The sequence below is a fragment of the Paramormyrops kingsleyae genome, chromosome 1 (assembly GCF_048594095.1).
Source record: "Paramormyrops kingsleyae isolate MSU_618 chromosome 1, PKINGS_0.4, whole genome shotgun sequence".
Classification (NCBI taxonomy): domain Eukaryota; kingdom Metazoa; phylum Chordata; class Actinopteri; order Osteoglossiformes; family Mormyridae; genus Paramormyrops; species Paramormyrops kingsleyae.
In genome coordinates this window covers 76,152,732-76,173,589 of record NC_132797.1, presented here as the reverse complement: position 1 = coordinate 76,173,589, position 20,858 = coordinate 76,152,732, and the positions used below count along the sequence as shown (strand labels likewise).

Here is a 20,858-nt window from a genome sequence, read left to right as displayed (position 1 = left end):
AGCCCCCAACCAGCTCCCTGGCTCGGCGAGGCACATTGAACTTGAACTGTAACCGTATGAGATCACTATCATCCGGGTCTCTTAACGCCACTGACGTGATCGTCCGGCCATAGATATAGATTTTCATCGGCGCCTAGAGGAGCTGCTGGGATCTTTGATTAGTTTACATTCATGACCACATGTACACAGGGCCACCAAGAAGAGCCAAAATGGCTTCTATTTCATAACACCCGTGACGACAGGAGGAGGTGCGAGAGGTTTACTGAGGAGTTCTTGTGTCGGGATGAATCGACAGACTTGTCCTGATTGAAGTTATTCTGAAAGATACTTGGCCTCTTGCAGCCGGTTAGGTTTTTGCGTCGTACACAGCAAATCGACGCAGATTAACAGCCAGATCGTTCAGTGAAGTGCTTGCAAGCGCCGCCGCCATATTGAAGCGAAGTGACTGACTGGGACTGAACTGACAAGCGGTCGGACCAGAAAAAGAGGGGGGGCTGCCGCTGCTGGTGACGCAGGAAAAACACCCAAGAGCAGACAAAAAAAAAAACCAAGGAAGCAAGACCATCATCACAGGCAGATTACATGCAAGAAAAGCGCTCACATAAGGCACGCTGATGAGACTGGTCGCGACCCGAGTGAATCCCATAGGCTCCGGGGTGCCCGTCAGAGAGCCCAAGCGAAGGCTTTCCCATTCCTGGTAAGCGGCTAGCCTGGCGGCGCGGCCGTATCCCTTTGTTACAATTGCATCGTCTGGATCCACTGGTCCTGGTAAATATCTTTAAAGGATCTCCGGCGGCCGGGGGACATCAAGGGGTACCTATTATCCCGGGATGCAGGCTGACAAAGCCCGCGGCGGGGGGTGGGTGCCGAGCGTGTTTGTGCGGAAAGCCGGTCCGCTGTGTTTTCACCGTGAGGGAGGAAAATGGCCGCCGGCTCCCTGTCTCTGGCTAGCGCGGAGTAAATGGTGAAACGCTAGTGATTTTTTTTGTTGCATGTAAATGTTATGAAGCGGATTCTGGGGGAGGTAGCGGGGACGGGGGCCGGCCGTGAGCCGCGCGGGTGACGCGAGCGGCCGGGGAGCAGGCGCCTGGCTTCGGAGCGGAGCGCCATTTCCGAGGCGGAGTGACGGCGGAAAGCGGCCCTGTCTCGGTAGGCCCCGATCGGGCGACGCCTGCACACCAGGCCCTGGTTATTCAGCGCTAAATGTACTTCTGGGTGAAGATCATCTTGGTTTCCGATTAATGGAGTCTGCTTTTTCACGTTTCCTATCTTAATAACAGACGTGGCTTTTAGAAAACAAACCCTGCAGGAGTTTCTTTTGCTTTTCGTAGACGTTTTACACATTTACTTGGAGAATTCGGTTGATAAATGCAGTTAACGATCACATCACTTTAGAAATAACCCTGAAAAGGTGACTGGTTTCTGCCGAAGTATGTACGTATTTAATACGGTGGATGTTGTGTGTTCAGTGTTATTTCCTCGGGAATGTCGCCGACATCAGGGGCGGATCTTCCCGTCTATTCTAAGTGTGTGTTGTATTGACAGCGGAGCCGGTTCTGTATTTTTCTCTAAAAGCGGATTACCCGGTACCGGGACCCACCCACCGCAATGCCCCACGCACGTCCGCCTTCGGCCCAGTCAAATCCCACGGTTAGTTGGGTCTTCAGTCCGACATACTTTACCTTCCATGGTGGACTAACTTTGTGTTTTACTAGGCGACTGGATCATCATTGTTACTTATATTTTTCTATTTGTAAATGTGGGATAATTCGGCATTGTTTCCTAGACAGCCCATCTGTTGTTTTCATTATGTTTCACCTCGGCCTCCCATAATTCCTCCCGCCGCCTGAAGCCAACCTGTGTGCCATCAGCTGAAGGCCGTGGAGGCTCAGCATTTCGCCTGGGCAGTGCCATACTAGATGGTTCTGTCTTATTCAGTAAGGAGGACGCTCACGGTGCAATCAGAATAAACTTTGTAATGAATCAGTTCATCAGAAATATTTGTCAGTGATGCCACTTACTATAATTTGTAATATGTTTAGCGGTGTTTTGCATGGACTTTTCTGCTATTTGAAACGACAGATGTTATTTTACCTTGAGCGTGTGCTATGTTAGGGAAAACGTGAACAGGAAGCCTGTAATGTCACTGATCTCCATTACGTAAATTGGAATTGGTTTTATTAATGCAAAATAAACCGCATGGAAATGTTCATTTAAACACAAACCCGTCTGAATTTTTTTTATTTAAAAAAAAATGCCCCATCCGTACATCACATTAGGAAAAATTCCTTAATATTGATACAGTTTATGGCTGCTTATGCATGATGATTGGATCTGATTTCAAGTTTTGTAGCAGGTGTCTTGTATGGGAAGTAAATACATGACCTGCCTATAAATGAACACAGTGCAACTATAGCCTAAAATATTTTATGTCATGTAAACATTTAATCGATGAAAAGCGCAAAATTGTGCCTTTTGTGTTTGTGCATGCAATGTTCTTTCAGAAGCCTGTACTAAAATCACAGTTTAAAAATGTATTTCTGCAAAACATCCCTTAGCTGAGAACTGAGGCAGCATTTGACGTGGAATATTTGCTTTTGGATGCCATGGAAATCATAGTGTTTATGGTCCTTGCATGTTTGGACATTCTCCAATCAGAGCTGCGCAGGTGACTGCGTGAATAATGTTCTCTGAACTAGTGGCAGTTTCTTTGGGAGTGTTTTGACAGAGTATTAGTGGAAGAAAATCAAAGGGCTCCCCCCCCCCCCCGTTACCTGTCAGCCTTCAATTGAATGGTGTTGTCTTGAAGTTACAAAACCTACTTTATTGTTTGGCTTTTTAAATATATTTATGCATGTAAATAAGAAGCTGCACTGTTAAATTAAAAATTTAAGATCTTTTAAATTGCGGACATTAACTGTGACTATGCTAATAATGAGCGTGTTTCTGTTGCTTGGAGAGAATGGCTTCAGCAGTCTAACTCCTTAATAGGGAAAGTGGTTCATTGCTTTAGAAGTTGGTTCTGTTGCAAATACATCTCCAGTGGAAAGTGGAAAAAGGTACTGTCTTCCAAATAACTGTTTCCAGTAGGAGAATGATTAGATATTTGTATGTAGACATACATACAAAGACATAGGAGTCAGATGAAGCTCCCTGTTGACTTGACACTAGAATGGCCCCCACACTTGGCCCATTCAGGGGCTGTAGGCGGCCACACGCCCCCAGACACACCAACATCAGGATGTCGCTTAGTTTCGCTACCTCCTGAAGTTCATGCAAATGTCTTGAAGGCTGCTTCCCTTCATGATATCGCCCAGGCAGATCTGATATCTGTGTTGTGTGGCTGAATGTTCACATCAGAAAAATAGCTATGTAGTATTTTTACCATATTCCTTCTAATGTTTGTGAGCTTGTTAACTTTCTGGCAATGGTAAAATCAGTTTGTGGTGTGTGTTTGTATGTGTGCATATGCACAGGGATGCACATAACTGGTATACAAGTATGCATCTGGCATATGAAGTAAGGCAAAAGTCTTAGGCAGTCAACGAAAATGTCTAAATGATCTTTAGGTTCCTGTCTTAGGGTTTTAGCTGAGCCACAACCGTCCGATACTCCTGTGCATTTTTTCACTTAACCACTAGCACAGCATATTTGGCTAATTAATACCTCATTGATTGATGTATATAATGAAATGAATGAAGTGATCTGGAGGTGCCCCTGAAGAGCAGTTGGGGAGCTGTAGCAGTGTTCCTGCAGTCACAAGACAGGGGTGCACTCTGGACGGGGTGACAGTCCTTCACAGAGCAGATACATTCACACAGATGCTATGGGCAGATTGGATAGCCCAGTTAACATAGATACATGTCTTTGGACCACTAGAGGAGCCTGTGCTATACAGGGACAGCATGCAACTATGGAACAAACAGAGCGGGGAGGGGGATTCGAACCTCTCACCCCTGGAGGTGTGAGGGAGCAGTACTGCTACTGAGCCACTTGTGACAGCTGTCACTTGTTTGGTTTCATACTGTTTTGATTAATATAAGCAATGTGTAGAGTAACAGTTTTATCATGTATCAGCTTGAAACAAAGTATTCATTAAAGGATAGTTATATATCAGTAGGATTGGAATCTGTGCCCCTGTCCAGAAGGTTGTGGCTTCAAATCTCATGAGCAGCAGAGTGGTATGATCACTGTTGGGCCCTTGAACAAAGCTGTTTACCCGCCTGTTCCTGGGCTGTCGGATGCTGGGTGATCCCGCTCTCTGGCACCAAGCTGCCTTTTGCTGTATGTCACTTTGGACCAAAGCATCTGATAATAAATAAATGAATGTTGTTTATCAGCTAAGGACATTCAGAGCCTCTTTGATGCGTGATGTCATTTGTAAGGTGTCCTCCTGTAAGACAAAGTAAAGTTGCGCTTCCATTGTCAGTCTTTTGACCTACTTGCAAAACTTTTTGAATGTTACCAAGAAGTGGAAACTGCATTTTGGAGTTCAAGGCACAGCAATGTAACGCTGTTTAAGTGGCTTTGTCCCTTATTTCAGTGTTACTAATTGCTTTTTTGTTTTTTATTCAGATGGTTTTTCAGTCTAGTTTTTAGTGTTTTAGGAATTTTTTTATTCTTTATAACATCAGAGTGAAAGTGTGCTCACAATATGGCCGCCAAAACAGATGTGAGTCTGAGCGTGTGCAGACATTTTGATTTGCTGGCTTTCTGCATTCTACGGGACACCCCCATCTCCTAAAATGACCCATCTTACACACATGCCCCCGTCAGATTCCCGTCCGATCCTCCTGCAACAGGCAAGGTTGTTTAGCATGTTTTCCATCAGCCTTAATTTTGTGCACATGTGCAGTGGCTCCCTCTGCATGCTGCCTTTTATCTTTCCAAGGCTTTTGCCATCTCTTCTTTATGACAGTGCTACCGAATTCTAGTATTTCTGGTTGATAAGCAATAACCCCCCCCCCCCCTTTCAGGGTTATATATCCTTTTCAGGGTTATTTATAAAGTGATTGTTTAATATATGTAAAAGCGCCATTATTTAGAGAGAACCACATTCCCATGGAACGTGAGGGAAAACAGGGAACACATCTGGAGTCGTGCTTCTTGAGAGTAAATGGTTGCCGCTTCTCTGATTTAATTTGGGTGTCATTTACGCCCAGTAAGTGTCCCCCTGGCCTGCGGTGCCCTGGGAGACACCTACTGAACATCAGCTACTGAATGGAGGACGTTGGCACAGCTGTAGCTAATGCCCGCCTTGTGGCCGACTGAAGCTGACAGCAGACGTACCTTTGGACTAATTCCTGAGTGATGAGTTAATTTCAGGTGCTCTATAAATTGTGCTTAGTCTGTCGCTCGTTTTTCTGTTAAAGAATAAAAAAGAAAACCACAGTATGATGTTCCAAGTGATTGTCGCTTTTATGGTATGGTCAGAAAATATTACAGAATACATTCATCCAAAATATAAATGGTCTTCCTTCCGGTAAATTAGAAGCCTTCTGGTAAATGTTAAGTCAGGCATAAAGACAGGATGAGTACCTCCACCCAACCTGAAAAGTTTCATTTTGTTCTGATAACTGGTCGGGATAATTATGAAAACAGGAAAACCTTGTCTCTGCCCCTGGCAGTCCTCGTTTGTCTATGAGTTCATTATTTATTTCTGTACATAGCCGTTGCTTTAATCTTTTTAAAGCAATATTTTTAGAATTTAAGGTTGACGGGTGAAGAAAAATCCCCCCGCCCCCTCTAGGGTCTGGACATCTGAAACAACCTGCTATAATTATATCTGCAGCAGAGCTCCTGGAGCCGTAGGCGAGCTGAGTGGTCGGTGCGCTCCTGCGCTCTCTCAACCGTCTGCACAGCTGTAGATGAAAGATTAGAAGTAGAGTTTGTCACACCTGGGGCTTATTTTTGGGTGAGTTGCTTTTCCGGGGCATGTATGACAATCAGAACTTCCGAAGATGCAAAAACGAAATGTTAGTTTTGATGAGAGAGCAGGTGATGAGATTTTTTGGCTTTGTGCCTCTGCGTGAAATGGTTTAAGTCTTCGATACTGATAAACATTTAACTGTTTCATGAGTTCCATGTTTATTTGTTAGTTAATCTTAAACCGTGTCGGCCCTGGAAAATGCTATAGGCTTCCTCTCTCTCTCTCTCTTATATGTGAAACAAATTTAAAAATAATTACATGGTTATTTTATTATGAGCACCTTTTGTTGACATGTTTATTGGGTGATTTTGGCACTCAAACCTCAATGTAATGGAGTACTACTCAGCTACTGTAATTGAAATACTGCTTTAAAAATAATTTCCAATCTGCTTGACAGGAATCCCTGCTGATTTAAATTTTTTTATATTTACCCCTAAATGCTTTAAAGAAATCGATGTTGCTTTCAGTTTCCCACATTCATTGGTGATTAGTTTGCTTGTGCATAATTATCACGTTGCTTGCTGTGTTCCCCAGCCTACGGGAATAGATGTGGTTTTAGCACGACTGCCATCGGCACTTTGGTGTGCGAGCCAATAACTGCTTGATGGATCTTTTTCAAGCTTTGCGCAGGCATTGTATAGGTGAGGAGCTAAAGCTGATAACGTTTTGAGAGGGTTGCCCCAAAATGGAAGCATTTGATACCATAAGGACCATAAATCAGTAACTGTGTGATGGATCTTTTTCAAACTTTGCAGAGGCTTTGTGGGGGGCTTGGAATGGACATTAGTAAAGTTTTCGCCCCATATTGAAAAATAAAATGTTAAAGGATAACTTGGTATTGTATCAACAGTCCCCCTGTAGCTCACCAGATAGAGGTGCGCTAAGACTCAAGAGCTTGGGCTTTCAAATCCCTCAAAGCACACACATTGTACCATTTCCGTCTATTGTAAGCCTTTTAGGATAAAGGTGTCAGTTAAATATTAATGAGTTACATGTACATCATGTGCACGAAAATAAAATGTTCATGCCCCCCCCCCCCCTATATACAAGTGGTATTAAAACAGTTTTTTAACTGAGCAGCTTTCCACTGTGCTGATCATAACCTTGAGGTGTATCAGTACGAGGTGCCTGTCTGTCTTACACATTTTAATTATTTTCATTTGTTAGCATCATATAATGTGTACAGGCATGTGTGTTCACAGTATTTTTAATATTTCTGAAGGTTGTAATTTCAAAATAGATCTGCCCCCAGCTCACCCCCCCGTTATGAAGTCATGTTATTTTCTCTCACCTGTGCCCCCCTGCAATTCCTTCACACCCCACAGGTTGAATTACCTCTGGTATATAACCTACTATTACAGCTTTTACTTCTATGTCACAGAAAATTTTGGTCGTAGTGCAAAAGACCTAAATTAAATATTGATATTTAAACGTAAATGTCATTTTCAAATGTAGCCATTAAAACATACGTAGAGGAATACCTAATCGGTGGGGAAAGATTCTGTAAATTGTCATACAAGTGGAATGTGTAATGAATAAGTACTTTCAGACATACACATCACGGCAAGGACTTGCAGCAGTCAGGTAAAAACACATTAACTTTCGCATTTCCGGGTGATCTGTCCAATGCTTTTAGAAATGGTACAAGTTGGTGATTGGGACGCGGCTTAGATGGACCAAATGACAGAGCTGTTGGGGAATACGATGCTGTCATTTCCGATGGCACCAGATTCCGCTCGTGATTCACTTCAGCCAGAAATACTGTGGGCTAGTAACGTGTAGCTTCCTCCGCTCCTCTGTCAGCCGTCACTCCCCAAACAAACGCGCAAAGTCCGCCTCACGGCCATGCTGCTCATTTGAACGTGTATTAGCAGGAATGCTCGCCGTGACGCTCGCCGCGACGCCCACTGTTCGGTTCTCATCAGTGCGCCACCACTGTTTCATTTGGACAATTTAGATAATTACAAATTTATAGTAAGAGTATTTTTTCTAATAATTGCCAACCTGCTGTTAATATCAAACTCATGGCTCATAACTTGGTTAAAAAAAGACACCCATGTACTTTGCTGATATATATATATATATTTTTTTACTCCTTTTATGGTACCTGAAGGTATCAGTTTAGATAAACATTTAAGTTGGGGGGGTTTATATTTGCTGAGGTGCTACGTCGTGTTAAAGGTTTGCGGACCACTGCATGAGACGGTCTGTGACGTATTTTAAATCATAATTAGATCCAGCCCAAAAATCGATCATTTTCCACAGAGATTAAAAAGTGATGATCAGCACCACTGTCATCCCCCAATCAGAGTTTTACATCAGTTTGGTTTTTGTCTTTTGACCTTCAAGTACTTCAGCACCACAGACATTTTGTGGTCCAGTTTGTTTAGCTTCTTCACTATATCGCTGATCCGCCAGCACGCGCTGTATTGGTTATAAGGCTTGGCGCGTTGTTATGGGGGCGAGTGCATGAGCTCGGCGTTGGTCCCAGTTCTGATTGTAGTATCTGTATTGATTCGCCAGTATATATTAGCTTAACTGCTATGAACTGCTTATGTTGCTTTAACCTGAATCACTTAGTTTTTTTGGCTCATTGAATATTCCTGTATAATCTTTTTCCTTTCATTTTCATATTGTATATACCTGATGATATTCTGCATGTCTGTAAGAACTGTAAGTTTTGCCTTAACTCTGGAGTGAAAGTCGCACTGCTTGTAAGCTTAAGTGCTGTGGGAGTTGTGTATGGCAGGGTGGGGTTACCTTCGAACCCGGGTTCCATAACGGAGCGCCTCTCCCTGCCTGCCCCGGCCCAGCTGCACTTTAAGCCCCACCCTCCGCCTCAGCAGTTCAGCCCTTTCTGTTGCCCTCTCACCCTGCAGGTTGTGCGATGGTCTCTGCAGGTCGTCCTGAGCTTCACCTGCCGCTCTCCCCCTCGGACCTGCGCCCCTTCTCTGACCTTCTACAGGAGGCAGGAATTTCTTCTCTCGCCGCCACGACATAAGCAGACAAAATTGCAAAGATCTGCCCTGTGTCGAGTATGACGGCCACGACCCGTGGCTCTCCTGTGGGGGGCAACGATAACCAGGGCCAGGCTCCCGATGGCCAATCACAGGCCCCACTGCCCCAGCACCAGGTGAGCGCCCCCTATTGCCTGTCTTTGTAACCCTCTCGGTGAGGGTACAGCATTGGTCATAGAATGCATCTGAGTGAGGGGGTGGGGGGCGCATTCACTGAAGCAGACATATGATTACAGACCACTTACTGAGACACACAGAGAACACCCCCACACATCTGCACACAGCCACAGTGACCCCCTGACCTGACACTGGCGTCCCTAAACGTAGATGTGGTTTGCCTCACCTAAAAAACACACTTTTGTTTTTAAAAAAAGCAAGGATATAATTCAGATGTTTATTAGTTTTACTACTTTGCGTTAAACTACTTGTACGTTGTTTTTGTGATTGTTCGTCAGTTCATACTGAACAATGTTCCAATAGGTTCCCGGTCGTGCCCCCCCTTCCATGGGTCTAAGCCAAAACTGCAGATTCTTTCTCATTGCCAAAACCTTACATGTGGGATTTTATTTATTAAAAATTTGTTCTCTAGCAGAACATCAATTTTTGTGGTGGCCTTGTTCCAGAGTGGACAAGGGAAAAGCATTGATTTTGCTTATACACTTGTCACTTAACACTTAACATAATAGCTTATTGCTTAGTTTCATTGTTGATGGGGATGGGTTCTTTCAGTTTGCGTTTAACACCACCGTCCTGTGACTGACAGGCCCAAATTGTCAAATTTAATATGCTTGAGATGCCTTTATCAAAGCTGATAGCTCTAGGAGACCTATGTAATACCTAATTTTTCATACCATCATACCATTTGGACATTATACTGCAGTAAACAGATTGTCTCTGACTTGCAACCACTGACATACATGATTTGAAGTTTTTTTTTTTTTTTTTTTTCCCCCCCCGCAATTAACCAAATGTATGTAAAAATGCCTGCCAGCCCTTCACTGCAAAGGGCATGCAGCGTGCTTTATGGTAGTTACTGCGGGAAAGTACTATATGCCTGGCAGCCCTACACTGCAAAGTGCATGCTGGGTGCTTTACGGTAGTTACTGCGGGAAAGTACTATATGCCTGGCAGCCCTACACTGCAAAGTGCATGCTGGGTGCTTTATGGTAGTTACTGCGGGAAAGTACTATATGCCTGGCAGCCCTACACTGCAAAGTGCATGCTGGGTGCTTTATGGTAGTTACTGCGGGAAAGTACTATATGCCTGGCAGCCCTACACTGCAAAGTGCTTCCTGCCTGCTTTACGGTAATTACTGTGGGAAAGTACTATATGCCTGGCAGCCCTACACTGCAAAGCGCTTGCTGCCTGCTTTATGGTAGTTACTGCGGGAAAGTACCATATGCCTGGCAGCCCTACACTGCAAAGTGCTTCCTGCCTGCTTTACGGTAATTACTGTGGGAAAGTACTATATGCCTGGCAGCCCTACACTGCAAAGTGCATGCTGGGTGCTTTACGGTAGTTACCGCGGGAAAGTACTGTACTGTATAGCAGTGTGACTATCCCAGCCTCAGACGCAACTCCCAGTGTGATTCTCACACCTGAAAGTCTGATTATCTTATTTCGACATGCATCCACCTCCACGTACGTTTGTTGGAACACAACCTCATCGGGGACAGTCTGCACAGGGTATTGACAATATTTTCAAAATCACCACTATTCCCCACAATGAAATTCTTGTAATTAAGATTTCTAAATGCCGTGGTATAGCATCTAACCGTAATACTACCCAGGCGTCAGGTGGTAGGTATCAGACTTGACCATCAAGTGGATTAGGTATAGACATTGACTACATTGTTTCGTTGCCTGCTTGTGGTGAATGAGTGGCTTTAGGACTTTGTCACCTAAAAGATTCAGCTGAATTTGAGATGGTGTGGCGTGCTGCTTAGCCGGCGCTTGTGCGTGCCAGTGAAACAGGGCGTGCTCAGCTTCCAGTGTAAACACACTCTGGGTTAACGGCCGCGTTAATGACCCAAGCTCTCTGTTTCACTGGCTGGCACTAAGGTGTAAATTTTGTCCGGGTGGGGGTGTACTTCCTCTCTCACTCGCTGTGAAGTAGCAGCATTTTTAAGGTTGGGGAGGGAGAGACTACAGAGAGGAGTGTAACCTTAGCTTACTCCGGGGTTAGTCCATCCTCACGCAGGGAGCTTCAGGATCAGTGTCCCACCTGACTGCTGTGGTATGTTTCAGATGTTTGTAATGCACTGCGTGTTTTTATTTATCTCACGGTGCTTCATCATTGCCCCAGTTGCATAAATTTTACCTGTGATCAAACTGAGAGGCTGGCTGGGCTCCGAGCTCCCCATGCGAAGTGGCCGCACTGGGCCGCACTGGGCCGCACTGGGCCGCACTGGGCCGCACTGGGCCACATGGCTCGTCATTCTGCTTCTTTGAAAATATGGCGATGTTGGGGGGTTTTGCCTAAAACCAATAATTGAGTTTTATTTTTTCCTTATTGGGTTTTCGAGTGACATCATGCACGGCTCCTATACTTTGAGGAATTTAACTTCCATCGAATGTAACATTAAAAACGGTAATGAGGTTCCGGTCATCTTGAACTGTACAGGAACGTCGGTCTGAAACCATGTTTGAGTTCTGCTCCGTCGCTCTTCTTGATGACGTAAGCCTTTGCTGACACCAGGTAGCACCTCCATGTGCTCGCGCCCCCCCTCCCAGAACATTCTGGTTAATGGGAGCTGCTTGATGGATCATTTTGCAAGCAGCTGCTTTTATCGTAGTGTGTTAAAATGACTGTAAACTTTTGATGAGGGTGTCTCTTAAATGCATTGACGCTTTTTTAAGAAAATCATCTGCGTTGTCTTGTAATTTTTTACAGCCTAATTAGCAGCTCTTCTCACGGCTTATTTATTCAGAACGATCACATCACTTCTTGAACACAGAATGTATTTTCAAGCTTTCTGTCATTTAAATGCCTGAGAATCAAAATGCTGCGATAATTTTGTTAGTTTCCACCCTGCCGTGTCTGGGTGCATCTCTAAACAGTCAAATTGTATTCGAGGTACAGGTACAGGTCGCTGTACATGCATGTAGTCTGGCATAATGAACAAGCGATATGCTGCCGATCACCAGTATGCTCTCTGGTGAATTAATTGGGCCCAAACCTCATGCCCATGTGAGTGTATCTGGCTGTGTCCCACACGGATGGTGATGGTATCTGCTGGTGCGCAGAGTGAGGAAGTGGCGCACCTCCTGGCTCCCGTCCACCAGCATGCACCGTGTTTTCCAGACGTCCTCTCCCACCTCCTCGAACGAGAACTCCCCGGTGAGCCCTCCGGACGAACCAGGTCAGGGAGATGGTGCCCCGCAGCTGGAGGACGAGGAGCCTGCCTTCCCCCACACGGACCTCGCCAAGCTGGATGACATGATCAACCGGTGAGGCCCGGCCCCCCTCCCCCGGCCACCCGTCCCCGGCCTCAGCCCCAAAGGACAGGCTGAGTGCTTCTCCATGGTCATCACTGCTTTCCTCTGTTTGCAGACCCCGCTGGGTGGTCCCGGTTCTGCCAAAGGGTGAATTAGAAGTTCTTCTTGAAGCTGCTATAGATCTTTGTAAAAAAGGTGAGCTGCCGGCGTGCCCCAGACATCCAGAATTTATTCATATTTCATGTACTGGAAATGAGTTCTGATGGAGTAAATCGGCAGCTCTTAGTCCAGGAGTATCCCCTGGATGGGGGTGCAGATGGGGGGTGGGGCGTCCCACAGATGGGGGGCGGGGCGTCCCGCTGGCTGCCCGCTCTCTGGGTGGTACCCAGGCGTGTTGGCTTCTATCGGCTCGTCCACTTTAAGGCGTCAAGCTGCTCTCCTGACCAGCTTGGCACAAGCAGACCTGCGTCCTGATTAAAGGGCCAGGCAGCCTCTGTCTGTCGGTGGTGCCCGGCTGCCTCTCGCTTTCCCTTTAGAGGCCGGGCAGCCTCTGTCTGTCGGTGGTGCCCGGCTGCCTCTCGCTTTCCCTTTAGAGGCCGGGCAGCCTCTGGCGGTTCGTCTCCTGCGTTTCAGCCTCTCGCCCATGCTTGTCCGGGGTCCCCTCCTCCTTCACGTCTGTTTTCTTAGGACTTGACGTCAAGTGTGAAGCATGCCAGAGGTTTTTCCGAGATGGATTGACGATTTCCTTTACAAAAATCCTGACCGACGAGGCAGTCAGTGGCTGGAAGTTCGAGATCCATGTGAGTCCTGTCTGGGGGTGGAGGCACCTGGGGTACTATTAATTGACATCTTCTCATTGGCTGTCTTACTCTGAGGGGAGGGGTTCTGCATTCCTACTCTTGTGCACTTTATTGCTTGATGTCACACCCCCCACAGAGATGTATCATCAACAACACTCACCGCTTGGTGGAGCTGTGTGTGGCCAAGCTCTCTCAGGACTGGTTCCCTCTGCTCGAGCTGTTGGCTATGGCCGTCAACCCCCACTGCAAGTTCCACATCTACAACGGCACACGGCCCTCCGAGACCGTGCCAGCGGGGGTCCAGCTGGCCGAGGACGAGCTCTTCGCCCGGCCGCCCGACCCGCGCTCTCCCAAGGTCAGCAGGACTCCATCCAGAGCACCTGACATCTTCTCAAATTTAACAGCTGAGGGTGTCGTGGCCATGGGTTACGCAAGGCTCTGTGTCTTAAGGACTGCAGCCCATCTTAACAGTGCATGCGTGCAGATTGGTTGTTTTAAGGTTAAGTATTGCAGTTTTGCACAAGGACACCCGCCTACGGGGACACTTTGACTGGACTAGGTGATCTTCTGGGTGTACATTAAAGGGCTTTATCACTTAGAGCTGCATGTGGTGTCAGAAACGAAGCCAGGCAGCTCTGTATCATCAGGCGAAGCGTAATTTTCAGTGACTCGAATGTGACGGATCGGCAGAGCATTTCAGGAGATATGGGGAACCTCTGCTGCGATGACGGCCACAGACGCCTGTGGAATCATCCTGGGAACCAGTCAGCCAGCAAAGGGTGTTGGTGAGGAAAGGGGTGTGAGTGGCCAGTGTGACTGACCCAGTGCTTACTCTCTCTGCCCCCCCACGCAGGGCTGGCTGGTGGATTTAATAAACAAGTTTGGCACGTTAAACGGGTTTCAGATTTTGCACGAGCGATTTCTGAGCGGCCAGGCGCTGAATGTACAGATCATCGCTGCCCTCATCAAGTAAGTCCATCCATGGACGTGTCACGGCTACATGGAGTTAAAATAGCCTCTTAATATGCTTCTTAGCTGTAGCACAGTTGCCGTTACCTCTAATTGCCTGCTTGTCGTCCCCCCCCCACCCCTGCCCCCCCCTGCCCATGTTTCTGTTTCTCCTCAGGCCTTTCGGGCAGTGCTATGAGTTTCTAACGTTGCACACAGTGAAGAAGTACTTCCTTCCGATTATAGAAATGGTTCCCCAGTTTCTGGAGAACCTTACAGACGAGGAGCTGAAGAAGGAAGCCAAGAATGAAGCCAAAAACGACGCTCTGTCAATGATAATCAAGTCGCTGAAGAACCTCGCGTCACGGGTACCAGGGCAAGAAGAAACGGTGAAGAACTTAGAGATTTTTAGGTTAAAAATGATCCTTAGGTGAGATTCCTATCACGTCCTTCACTCTCTCTCGTAAGTGAGTGAAAAGCCTCTGTTTTCAAAAAATAATCTTGTTTATCGACAGGTTATTGCAAATTTCTTCTTTTAATGGAAAGATGAATGCACTAAATGAAGTTAACAAGGTGATATCGAGTGTCTCCTACTACACCCATCGGCACGGTAACCCTGAAGAGGAGGAGTGGCTAACGGCAGAGCGGATGGCCGTAAGTCAGACGGGTCCCTCTCAGATTAATGTTACTCTGCATGTGTAAGTGGTGCCCACCACCCCACTTCAATATGCAAGCACATGCAGTCCAAGCTGTGTATCGTGGGGGGTGGGTATTTATATTCCCTCGTTAACCCCTTTATTGCCGCTATCACATTAGCAGCTGACGTTTGTGCTGTAACTTTCAGCGTTCCTTTAATTAGCGTGGTGTAGGTTGTAGCTGAATCATCACTTTTTTGCCTGGAAAACTGAGGGACAGACTGGAGCAAATAAATGTCTTCAGTAGCTCTGCCAGGTCTGCCTCGAAATTTCCATGACCCAAGCAGAGTAACCTGCACGTTCCAAGCTGGAGAAATCCAGGCTGACTTTTTTTTTCTTTTTCTCTAATTTGATGTTTTCCGATCTAGAAGATGTGGTTCTGTTACAAACAAGTGAAGATGTCGTTCTGTTACAAACAAGTGCCGGACGGTAGTTCTTTGAGCCCCTTTAAAATAGTGGTGCGAGATGTGTGCTGTTACTTCCTGTTTGATTGAGAACCATATGTAGCATGTTTGTTGCCCTTCTGGAGTTGGCATCTTCTTGAGGGTTGTCTGTGAGGGTTGTCTGTGAGGGTTGTCTGTGAGGGTTGTCTGTGAGGGTTGTCTGTGAGGGTTGTCTGTGAGGGTTGTCTGTGAGGGTTGTCTGTGAGGGTTGTCTGTGAGGGTTGTCTGTGAGGGTTGGTGAGAGCAAGTTGCTCTCTTACAGGAGTGGATCCAGCAGAACAACATCCTCTCCATTGTGCTGAGAGACAGCCTCCACCAGCCACAGTATGTGGAGAAGCTGGAGAAGATTCTCCGCTTCGTCATCAAGGAGAAGGCTTTGACGCTGCAGGACCTGGACAACATCTGGGCAGCCCAGGTACCTTGCGGTTCCACTGCTGCTCATCACGCCACAGGGGGCCGGCCAGTGTCTTCAGCTCTGTCAGTATGTCTCCCTTTTGTCACTCCTATAGGCGGGCAAGCATGAAGCCATCGTCAAGAACGTGCACGACCTCCTTGCAAAGCTGGCTTGGGATTTCTCCCCTGAGCAACTCGATCACCTCTTTGATTGTTTCAAGGTGAGTGGGTGGTGATATCGGAGTTTGGCCATGCTGGGGTGGGATCCAGGGTCCCTTCACCTGACCGTTCTTTTCGTCCTAGGCGAGCTGGACGAACGCGAGCAAGAAGCAGCGAGAGAAGCTTCTGGAGCTGATCCGGCGTCTGGCCGAAGATGACAAGGACGGTGTGATGGCCCACAAAGTGCTGAATCTGCTGTGGAACTTGGCCCACAGCGATGATGTCCCTGTGGACATCATGGACCAGGCCCTGAGTGCTCACATCAAGATCCTGGACTACAGCTGTTCCCAGGTTGGGGTGACACATGCCGTAACACATACCTTCTCTGTCTGGGCTTGGTCACCTGCGGTTTTGAAGACTAAAGCTCTTTATGAATGGAGCGGAGGCTTGTAGAGGTTGCTGTAGGCCGTTCTGTTGATTTTTGGCTGACTGCTGACTGGTAGCAGGGTGCTGTGGACCCGTCTGTTCAGGATGATGTTTGCGGCCTTGAAGCCCTGGAGCACTGACCGGCCGGTGCCTGTTTGCAGGACCGAGACACACAGAAGATCCAGTGGATCGACCGCTTCATCGGGGAGCTGAGAACCAACGACAAATGGGTGATCCCCGCTCTCAAGCAGATCCGAGAGATCTGCAGCCTGTTTGGCGAAGCCCCTCAGAATTTAAGGTGATGAGCTGCCCTTTGAAAGCACAGCACTTGATGGAATTTGTCACATACGGTCGTGTTTAATCCCCACTTGTATAGGGTTAATGGCATGCATGCTGTAGCTTGAAGTCTCATGCTGTGCATCTTTAATTCCTGTCACTTTGGTGCTGCTGTCTGAGTTTCAAGTCAAAATGTAACTCTAGAAGTTTCTAGAGCTGAATTTGCCACTGTTGCGTGCTGTCAGAACGCCTGTGTGGACGCCTGAGCTCAGGGCGGCTTCTCGTTCACAAACGGGGCACTTTGTCTTCCATCCTGCTTTGGCTGGTTCCTTAAGTGGTTCTTTCTGCCGAGCTCTCCGCTCTGGGATAGAAAACACTGTAAGTAGTGGAATTGCTATAATACACTGTTTTAAAATGTGATCTTCTCAAGACCATATATATCTGGACTTAACTTATTGGCCATATATCATAACCCTCAGGTAGGACTGCAGTTATTCGAAATAATTTAGTGCCGTCCTGATATTTGTATTTAAAATACAAAGAACTTGTAGCCGAAATGTAGCACACTTGCCTGTTGTTTTTCAGAAAGAAAATTCCTATTAACATAGAAAAGAACTTAGTGGGGTAAGTGGGGTTAATTTGGGGGTTTACTGTCACTAAGTGATGATGATGATCTGAATCTAACTGAAAACTGCTTCCAAATCCAGTGGCGATTCCTTTATTTGTACAGTGCATTTTACCAACCTGCTTGGGTCTCCTTTCCTCTTATACGTTTCTTCTGCTTCTTTTTAAACGAAATTATGCGGCGCCTCTGTGCAGTGGTGATTTCTCAGAATTATAAATCTGTCTTCTTACATCATTCGTAACTTTGCTGCTGTTGGCTTCAGGGACTGGTTAGACTGTGTTTATGTAGGCAGGCCGCTTGTCATTACACACAAGGGACATGGGGCCCAGGTTTACCAGCTGGCTTTGGCCTTTTGTGCCTCACTGCTTCCACTGGTGACAGTGTGCTTTCAGATTCAGCTGCAGTGTTAAACCACATTTTTCAGTTAGACAGCCAGTCCAGCTTATGGCCCTGATTCAGTCTATAAACCGGTTGCTGTGACTCCTGGGATTCTCTGGGCTTTTGAGGAAGGCACCTGACCAAAGTTGCTCCCGCTCTCCTGCAGTCAGACGCAGCGGAGTCCTCACGTCTTTTATCGGCACGACCTGATCAACCAGCTGCAGCACAACCACGCACTCGTCACCCTGGTAGCGGAGAACCTGTCGGCGTACATGGAGAGCATGCGGCAGTTCATGAAAGGTCAGTCACGGGGTCACGTTGGGGTCACGACACAGGGGAGCTGCCCAATATCTGTCTGTCTTGTGCCGGCACTGGGCTGATCCACGACCGGTGCACACGGTGCAAGAACCTATGCACTCTTTGGAAGTGCTGGACACGCGATCTTGATGGTCCTTTCGCTCTCGCCAGCGGAGCACGTGGAGTTTGACCCACAGACGGTCCGGCCCGGTAGCCGCTACAGCCATGTACAGGAGGTACAGGAAAGACTCAACTTCTTGAGGTAAGTTCTGTCTTGGTCACCGTGCTTTTGTTTGAGAAAATGTGCTGGAACAGGTTGTCTGACGTCACCGATGGGTCTCTGGCAGATTCCTGCTGAAGGATGGGCAGCTGTGGCTGTGTGCCCCTCAGGCCAAGCAGATCTGGAAATGCCTGGCAGAGAACGCGGTGTTCCTGTGCGACCGCGAGGCCTGCTTCAAGTGGTACTCCAAGCTAATGGGCGACGAGCCCGACCTGGACCCAGACATCAACAAGGACTTCTTCGAGAACAACGTGCTGCAGCTGGACCCGTCGCTGCTCACCGAAAACGGCATGAAGTGCTTCGAGCGCTTCTTCAAGGCCGTGAACTGCAGGGAGGGCAAGCTGGTGGCCAAGCGAAGGGCCTACATGATGGACGACCTGGAGCTCATAGGCCTGGATTACCTCTGGAGGGTAGGTGGTCCAGGTGCTATTGGCCTAACGTTTGTAGTGCGCGGTGTGGATGTATCTGGACGATAAGCTGTATCTGTGCGTGGGAAGGCTGGGCCCTTTCACTGTGGGTTGGAGACTTTCCATTAGAAGCAGAGGTAAATGATAGCATGTATTCACTCTGTGGCATTTATAGGTGTCGATGCAAAGCACATTCATGCATTCAGGAATGTGTGTCCCCTTCTGACTATTTTGAGAACCCATTGTTATGGCGTACTGTGGGCCTTAAACATGTTCATCCTGAAGGGGAGGGGGGGCGGCATATCCATGAAGATGCGTGTTTGTGGGGAGGGCTTCAGAGCAGCGTGACGAATAGGTTTAGGTTTGGGGCTCATAGAAATGCACTGTTTATTTTTGTGGCCTACATTTTCACACCCCCTCACCCAGTCTTTCAAAGTGCATCATCCATTTTTTGTATAACAGGGGAAAAATGCAAAGCAACTGAGTGACCCTGGATAAAAAGGTGGGGGGGTGTAAACATTTTCCGGGGCACCTGTAAATACCTGTTACATTTGAGTCATTCTACAAGGCATCCTGTTTTATGGGTCCTATGTACAGCTCCCTTCCTTTAAATTTGGGTGGAATTTCTTTGTGGTTCTTAAGGGTAGCAGAAAGCAGACCTGGGTTTCCATGCAGGACCGATGGGGTGGATGTTGTGGGGGAGGGGGGAGTCCGTCTAGGTCTGTTTCTGTAAATGCCGTACGCTGTATGTTTTTCATATGAAATCTGTCTGGGTGAGATTTGCCACACGCTGGCCTATTAATTTGTCTGTGAAAACAGGTCGTGATTCAAGGAAGTGATGACATCGCCACAAGAGCAATCGACTTATTGAAAGAGATCTACACAAACCTTGGACCAAAACTACAAGTAAATCAGGTAAGCTGCTCCTCCATAATATCTGGCAACATTTTGTGAGCTTCAGCATGATCATAGCAAACCCAATGACCACGGCAGGGCCGGCGATTTTGTCACAGAGCAGCATATGAGCCGTATGTAACAGGGCAGACTTCGTCTGGGTCGCGTGCAGGTGGAGATCCATGAAGACTTCATCCAGTCCTGTTTTGACCGGTTGAAAGCCTCCTACGACACGCTGTGTGTACTGGATGGAGACAAAGACAGCATCAACTGTGCCAGGCAAGAAGCCATCCGCATGGGCAGGGTGCTCACCGTGCTGAGGGAGTACATCACCGAGTGCGACAGCGACTACCACGAAGAGCGCACTATCCTGCCGATGTCGAGGTACGGGGCCCGCTGATCCCACTCGGCCACTGAATATGGCTTGGGGTACCGCTGTGGTTGTAAGCTCTCGTTCCTTCTGTAGGGCCTTTCGTGGCAAGCACATCAGTCTCGTCGTCCGCTTCCCAAACCAAGGCCGGCAGGTGGACGACCTGGACATCTGGTCACACACCAACGACACGATCGGCTCCGTGCGCCGCTGCATCCTGAATCGAATAAAAGCCAACAGCGCGCATACGAAAATCGAGCTCTTCATCGGGGGTGAAATCGTGGACCCGGCTGACGACAGGAAGCTGATCGGACAGCTCAACATCAAAGACAAAACTGTAAGCTTTCGTTTGGCGCCCACCGGTGTCCTGGAGGCTCACTGCGCTCCTATTCTTACACTCTGCCTATTGGCAGGTGACGTCATTGCGCGTCAAGGTCCTGAACATAGACGACTTCTTTCTTCTCTCTGTTCTCCCTGCTCCACCCCTCAGCTCATCACAGCCAAGCTGACCCAAGTTAGTTCCAACATGCCTTCAAGCCCTGACAGCTCCTCCGATTCCTCTACTGGGTCCCCTGGGACCCATGGAAACCATTACAGTGATGGTCCCAATCCTGAAGTGGAGAGCTGTCTCCCAGGCGTGGTGAGGCTCTGCTCGGGTTCTTCTCATCCCCCGATTCTTTCGGCTGCATGGCCGTAGAGCAGTAAATGAGTCACATTAAAATGGAATATTTTGTGTGCTGCTGGTGACTTTTCGTTTGTGGTGATTACCAGTTGAGAAGGTCCGAGCTCCGAACTTGTCCGCCGGCATGTAGGTTGTAGTCTGTGCTTCACTATGGACCCGTCTGCTTTTGTAGATCATGTCGCTGCATCTCCGCTACGTCTCTTTCTTGTGGCAAGTAGCAGACTTGGGGTGTAATCTTAACATGCCTCTCCTCCGGGACGGAGCCCGCGTCCTTATGAAGCTCATGCCCCCCGGTACGTTGCCCGTGCCAGCTTATCCTGAGGTCTCTTCCTGTTCTTTCTGGAAAATTCCTTTAATTCGCCCTTGCGTGATCATTGCTAGCTGCTTCTAGTTAAAAGTA

General features: G+C 47.5%; 1 protein-coding gene across 5 annotated transcripts in view; it reads left to right on the top strand.

Moving 5' to 3' along the window:
- Window positions 1–145: 145 nt before the first annotated feature.
- Window positions 146–20,858, top strand: part of usp9 (ubiquitin specific peptidase 9) — a 35,406-nt gene continuing 14,693 nt past the window's right edge. For 2 of the 5 annotated variants that reach the window (XM_023801004.2, XM_023801002.2), the window contains exons 1-22: window positions 146–697; window positions 8,809–9,062; window positions 12,252–12,397; window positions 12,501–12,580; window positions 13,073–13,185; window positions 13,322–13,540; window positions 14,039–14,154; window positions 14,312–14,563; window positions 14,649–14,787; window positions 15,534–15,686; window positions 15,781–15,885; window positions 15,968–16,174; window positions 16,411–16,547; window positions 17,111–17,149; window positions 17,695–17,828; window positions 17,997–18,087; window positions 18,173–18,515; window positions 19,332–19,427; window positions 19,579–19,790; window positions 19,873–20,113; window positions 20,267–20,416; window positions 20,631–20,751. In XM_023801004.2, coding sequence (XP_023656772.2) covers window positions 8,967–9,062; window positions 12,252–12,397; window positions 12,501–12,580; window positions 13,073–13,185; window positions 13,322–13,540; window positions 14,039–14,154; window positions 14,312–14,563; window positions 14,649–14,787; window positions 15,534–15,686; window positions 15,781–15,885; window positions 15,968–16,174; window positions 16,411–16,547; window positions 17,111–17,149; window positions 17,695–17,828; window positions 17,997–18,087; window positions 18,173–18,515; window positions 19,332–19,427; window positions 19,579–19,790; window positions 19,873–20,113; window positions 20,267–20,416; window positions 20,631–20,751 — 3,190 coding nt within the window. In that variant the 5' untranslated portion in view covers window positions 146–697; window positions 8,809–8,966. Of the gene's footprint in view, window positions 769–8,808; window positions 9,063–12,251; window positions 12,398–12,500; window positions 12,581–13,072; window positions 13,186–13,321; window positions 13,541–14,038; window positions 14,155–14,311; window positions 14,564–14,648; window positions 14,788–15,533; window positions 15,687–15,780; window positions 15,886–15,967; window positions 16,175–16,410; window positions 16,548–17,110; window positions 17,150–17,694; window positions 17,829–17,996; window positions 18,088–18,172; window positions 18,516–19,331; window positions 19,428–19,578; window positions 19,791–19,872; window positions 20,114–20,266; window positions 20,417–20,630; window positions 20,752–20,858 lie in introns of all 5 variants that reach the window. The other 3 variants (XM_023801003.2, XM_023801005.2, XM_023801006.2) reach the window with 3 other exon arrangements.